The 6000-nt window shown below is 45.7% G+C and overlaps 1 protein-coding gene across 1 annotated transcript; it reads left to right on the plus strand.

Annotated features, from left to right (window-relative positions):
• Nucleotides 1-2493: 2493 nt before the first annotated feature.
• On the plus strand, nt 2494-4507 carry GJD2 (gap junction protein delta 2). The gene is made up of 2 exons (XM_082282872.1): nt 2494-2764; nt 3420-4507. Exons 1-2 carry the CDS (start codon nt 2694-2696, stop codon nt 4261-4263), a joined length of 915 nt encoding a protein of 304 aa, XP_082138998.1. The 5' UTR covers nt 2494-2693; the 3' UTR covers nt 4264-4507.
• Nucleotides 4508-6000: the final 1493 nt, after the last annotated feature.

The following is a 6000-nucleotide window of genomic DNA, read 5'->3' on the forward strand; positions in this document are numbered from 1 at the left end:
CATAGAGGATAATGGAAATGCAGTCAATCGCATTGTTCATACACCTTTCACTGTTGCGTTAAACACTCAGAGAACATCATGTTGATTCTTATTACCTCTGTTTTGACAGCAAGACAGGCCTCAGATTAAGGACAGAAATTCATAGCTTCAGAAATCACGTAAATTCAAGATATAACAACTTCCTTTGAATTTTGTAGCCACTTTACATGAATGTTGGCCTTGTGAGAGACTCCCACTGAATTTTTTGTTTTCCAAATTCACCAAGGTCTGAAGTCTTGTAAGTTTTCTTAAGAGGAAGGCCGAGTATCCTGCATCTGAATATGGTTGCGGGGTAGCGTATGCTAAAAAAGGAGCAGTCAGGTATTCCAGAATGAGATGCAACTCCTGTAAAAAAAGGTCTGAAAGAATTTAACTTTAAACCATAATTAAACCAAAACAATGTAATAACAATGTTTATATGTTTGCAGCATTCATTTATGATATTTCACCTCCTTGTCTTCATGACTGGGCTGCCAGGAACACAGCAAACACTGACTAACTGTTAATTTGTAGACCAGTGTTTGATATGATCAGAATGTAATTCCTTTGCATTTAAGGGTCCTAAAAGCTCAGATAAATGGGTTTTCTATCCCAGTACCAGGGAACAGCTTTCCTTTGTAGACATTCTGTCATTTATCTATGAACCAAAATCTTCTCTCTTCAGTAACTTCAATCATGGGTTTTCCCTCTGTTTGGTGTGCTAAATAGGATTATCATCATTAGCTTCTTAGCATATTCCCCGCCCTCTCTCCTTCTACATAGGCATTACTCCTTCCCTTACTGCTTTGATTTCTCTCTTTTTCAGATCCATCTCCAAACAGATTTCAATCTATATGAGACACTCAGTTGTCAGGGTAGCTGGATAGATACCACAGTCCTTTTAAAACAAAATAAACCAAACTCCAACTTCTTTATAGCTTTGGTGTTGTTGCAGCAGCAATTTTTAGAAACTGTATACAAAAAAGCCAAAGACCCTTGACTGAGAGAGAATAAAAATCTTCAAATTTCTGTGCAGAGGTATTCATTGGTCCTCTCTTGTTTGACACTTTCCTAATTCAATCAGTCAACTGACCCAGTATCACGTCAAGCAGAGTCCATCTGCATAGTCCAAATGAAAGAACAGCAAACCTTGGGGTGTCTAAAACATACAGATGCCTTCTTGCACAGATGAAGCATGGTTCCATTTATTCAGAAAACACTTAACATCTTTAATATGAAATGGAATTGGTTCATGAGAGAGCTGCAAAGAAAAAAAAAAAGACTACACTGTTTACTATGGCCTGTGCAGCTCTGCTTTAGAAAGAATTTGATTTTACTGAGTTTGATGGTAGGAATATTATGATAAAACTGACAGGAATTTTTCTGACGTTCTTTAATGAGATTAGTTGAACAGGTGTGAAGGTTTACCTGTTTTTTTTTGTAAATATACAGAATACAAGAATAAATTTTACACTGTTTCACTGGAGAAGTCAATTCCAATTGGTACCAATGTTTTGTGTGGAAATGTTTGGTGATGTTTCAGGTACAGTCTGTAAGGGTATCTGTAAAATGAAAAAAAAACCTGTTTTAAACACAGTTGTTTATGAGAATAAAGTATGTGGACTGATTATAATGCAGGGGTTTATTCAAGATACTTTTTTCTTTTACTGTTTAGAGATGCTTTGTGTGAAGATTTGGTGTCTTTTCTAGCATAAATACAACCTTACTCTCAGAATTCTCTGAAATGTCTATATATGAGCTTTATTTCTTTTCAGTGATTCTTATAACTGTGATCAGGGGAGAATAAAGATGCAATTTTGAGTCAAGTATCTACCAAGGGTTAGCAGTTCTAACAAGTAAGGTCACTTCTGTTGGAGACCGCTGTTTTGATCTCTAGGAGAGAGGCAAAGCCCAGCAATCCCTGGAGACCCCCGGGCAGGCGCCCGTGGCTGGGCGGGCCACGGTGTCACACTGCCGCCGCAGAGCAGCGTTTCGGACGGGCAGCCGAGGGCAGCGCCCGGTGCTGGCGGGGCTGCGCTGCCGGGCGGAGCGCGGGCTGTGCCGGCTGGCGGGGGCGGCGGGGCAGCGGGTGCCGGGCCGGGGCGCTCCGGCAAGGAGGCACTCGGTTGCACAAAGAGCCTCGTGCCTGCCGGGCCAGCTCTTCCTCCGCCCTCCCTCCTCCTCATCCTTTTATTTATTTCATTTATTTTTATTCCATTTATTTGTTTGTATTCCCCGGAATAATAAAAATGAGAAAATCCGAGCGCTGCTTTTGGCTGCTCTCCACCAACCTGTCAGTGACGCAAGCGGAGACTACTTAAAGGCAGATTAGAGACAGCAAGACAGTAAAGCCAACCTTCCTCCCTCCACGCCGCCGGTCCGCCCGCCGCGCCGCGCCACGAGCCGAGCGGGCCCGGCCGGTGGCGGCCGCCGAGCGGCCCCGAGCCCCGCAGAGCCGAGCCGAGCCGAGCCGGGAACCCTCTGCAGGGCTGCCACCTCCAGCCGCCCTCCCGCCACCGGACTGCGGGCGGTAGACACGGGCTGCTCTTCTGTTGGTTTTCCCTCCCTCTGAAAAAAAAAAAATTAAAAAAAAAAAAAAATAGGAGGGGTGAAAAAAAGCAGAAGTGAAGAGATCCCCCACGCTTGCCAAAGTCTTTGTCTCCGGATGAACAGCGATGGGGGAATGGACTATTCTAGAGAGGCTACTGGAAGCTGCCGTGCAGCAGCATTCTACTATGATAGGGAGGTAAGGGTCGCGGGGGAGCTACGGGGAGCACGGGGGGATCCCCTCCTGTCCGAGAGGGCCGGCCGGGGGGTCGGAGGCGCACGGTGGGTCCCGGCTGCGCGGTGCCCTTCGGCCGGGCTCTTTCGGGGTGTGCCTGGAGCTCGCTTGTGTGTGTTGTGTGTGTGTGTGTTTGTGTGCTGGGGACGCTGGTATGCGGCACGGGGCTCCGAGGCGCGGGGACACCGCAAACGCCGCTGTCCTTGTGCCCGAGGAGCCACGGGGCACCGGACGGTCGTCGGGGACACCCCGTTGCCATCGGGGTCCCGCTGCCGGCGCAGCCCCGCGCCGCTCCCGGCCGTGCTCTCGGGGGCCCCAGGGCCCGTGTGGTCGCCTTTCCGCCGAAGGGGCCGGGCGGGGGCCAGCGCTGACCGCCGCCCGCGGGCTGTGGCACACGGCCGCGCCGAGGCGACGCCGCGCAACCTGCGCGCCCCCCGCGCGGGAGCGGGGCCGGTTCGTGGTGCCGGGGCCGGTTCGAGCTGCGGGGGCCGGGACCGGGGCCGGTGCCTGTGTCGGGGCCGGTGCCGGTCCGCGGTGCCGCGGCGCGGGGGCCCGGTCAGCACTGGACAGCTCCCGGCCGCGCGGCCGCGGCGCGCACTGACGGGCTTCTCTGTTGCAGGATCCTGCTGACCGTGGTGGTGATCTTCAGAATTCTCATTGTGGCCATTGTAGGGGAGACGGTGTACGATGACGAGCAAACGATGTTTGTCTGTAACACGCTGCAGCCAGGCTGCAACCAGGCTTGTTATGACCAGGCTTTCCCCATTTCTCACATAAGGTACTGGGTGTTCCAGATCATCATGGTGTGCACTCCCAGCCTGTGCTTCATAACATACTCCGTTCACCAGTCTGCTAAACAAAGGGAACGGAGGTACTCCACTGTCTTCCTTACCTTGGAAAGGGACCAGGATTCAATGAAGCGTGAGGACAGTAAGAAAATCAAGAACACGATTGTCAATGGGGTGCTGCAAAACACTGAGAACTCCACCAAAGAGGCAGAACCAGACTGCTTAGAAGTGAAGGAAATCCCCAATCCTGCTATCAGAACTACAAAATCAAAGATGAGGAGGCAAGAAGGCATTTCTCGATTTTATATCATCCAAGTGGTCTTTCGAAATGCCCTAGAGATTGGATTCTTAGTGGGACAGTATTTTCTGTACGGATTCAATGTCCCTTCCATGTATGAATGTGACAGATACCCTTGCATTAAAGAAGTAGAGTGCTATGTCTCTAGACCCACTGAGAAGACTGTATTCTTGGTATTCATGTTTGCTGTCAGTGGGATTTGTGTGGTGCTTAATTTGGCAGAACTGAACCACTTGGGCTGGAGAAAGATCAAAATGGCAGTGAGAGGAGTACAGGCAAAAAGGAAATCCATATACGAAATCAGAAATAAGGACCTGCCAAGAATGAGCATGCCTAACTTCGGCAGGACTCAGTCAAGTGACTCAGCTTATGTGTGAGGCTGTGACAGAACTGAAACACTGTGCCAGGTGGAACAGACCCAGATACCATTAGAGAAAGGTACATTGCTTAGGCAAGCATTTTATCAAACCACCAAGAAAGCCATTAAGGTATTGGATCTGCACTTACTGAACTAGCTGCAAAATGCAGCACTACATAAAAGACTGAAAAAACAGCTATAAAACCATGCTTGACCTAGCCTTACAGCACAGCTACTATTATTCCTACTTTTCTTTCTAATGATCGGGTTTTATCTGTCAGTGAAGCAGCTTTTTGGTTGTCATTAGGATGTTTACAGTTTGAACTGTCTGACTAATTGTTGTAAATGTGTAGAATGTTCATATCAAAAACTCTGCAAGGATACTCTATATGGGGTGGGGTGGGGTGGGGGACACTGTTGCAATGTGCAGGCATAAGCATGTTTTAAAAGGAGGAAAAGCGCACTGTAAGGAATCTAACCACAGCTCAATCAGGATACCTGCGTTCACGTATCTCACAGATGTCTTATTTTGTTTGTCTAAATCACAGACTGTAGTCCTGGTGTGTATTACTAGCTATTTTCTCTCATGGTTTGTGCATCAATTAGTCATGCTAAAAATAAATGCTGAATATTATTTTGCCATTTTTTGTTTGCCTGTCCACACACACACACACACACCAGAGACCTTAATCATCTTGCATTAGTTGTGATCTGCAGAATATATCGGTAGGTTTTGATTGATTCCCTAATAGGTGCATGAATAAGATGGAGTTGGTTCATGCCAGCCAAGATATGCATTTACCTACAATCACCTATGATGACACACGTACCAAAGGAAGAGAGTTCATTGCATTTAACTGCGAATATATCATCTTCTCTCTGCTCTTATTTATATAAGTGCCATACTTAAAACATCTAACTCTGTACTTAGTCAAAAGGTTGTCTTGGGATACCAGCTGGAGTGAAATGATTTTATACTCTCCTTTGTTTATTTTATGCTGTTTGTTTAGTCATTGCAATGGTGTAAAAAGCAGCTAAAGTATATATTGATAAATAAAGTACTTGCCTTTTTTTTTTTTTTTTTTTGTAAGCCAGAGAGATTTGCTCTTCTTTATTCTTGTATACAATTGTAAAAAAACTTACAGGGTCAAAATAATTGACTTACAACAACTATTCTTCAGGGTTTAAAATGTCTTATTGGTATTCTAAACTCTAAGTGATAAAACCTGGGAAATCAGGACTATTTTTTATGTCTGTTTTCCTCCTTAAGCAAGCTTCCTCTGTCTTTAAAGCCTGATCCAAAGTCCACTGACACCAACAGCCTTCTTTCTGCTGACACTAAGGGCAACACAGTTGGCTGCCAAGGTCACTCTAGGAATAGCCAGAATACATTTACCTATAAATGAAACAATTGCAGCTTTTCATCAGGGAATCCAAATAGTAACCTCAGCTTTTCTGCCTTACAGCTGGTTTAAGAAATATATCGTTCATGTCCCATCAACTTACTGGTAAGCCACTGAGGCAGTCTCAAATGAATCTCTGTTAACAGCAATTATCTTAATAAATAATAGAATATTAAGTTTGACTTTTTTTATAATTTTTAAAATTCTTTCTGAATTCAACAGAAAATATTTCTCTGGCAACAGTAGGAGTTGGATCAGGACTAAAAAACATACAAGTGCATTTCTAACTAAATAGTATCTGCCCTTTAAAGAAAAGGGCCAAAATGGTGCTGGAAAATTTGGGGGTACTTTAT

The sequence above is a fragment of the Coloeus monedula genome (genome assembly GCF_965178545.1).
Source record: "Coloeus monedula genome assembly, chromosome: 6".
In the NCBI taxonomy this organism is placed as follows: domain Eukaryota; kingdom Metazoa; phylum Chordata; class Aves; order Passeriformes; family Corvidae; genus Coloeus; species Coloeus monedula.

What these genes read in the sequence shown, in the direction of transcription:
- GJD2 (XM_082282872.1), top strand. Translation starts at nt 2,694, where the DNA reads ATGGGGGAATGGACTATTCTAGAGAGGCTACTGGAAGCTGCCGTGCAG. An exon ending in CATTCTACTATGATAGGGAG is followed by an intron (nt 2,765 to 3,419) that starts GTAAGGGTCGCG and finishes TCTCTGTTGCAG; the next exon opens with GATCCTGCTGACCGTGGTGG.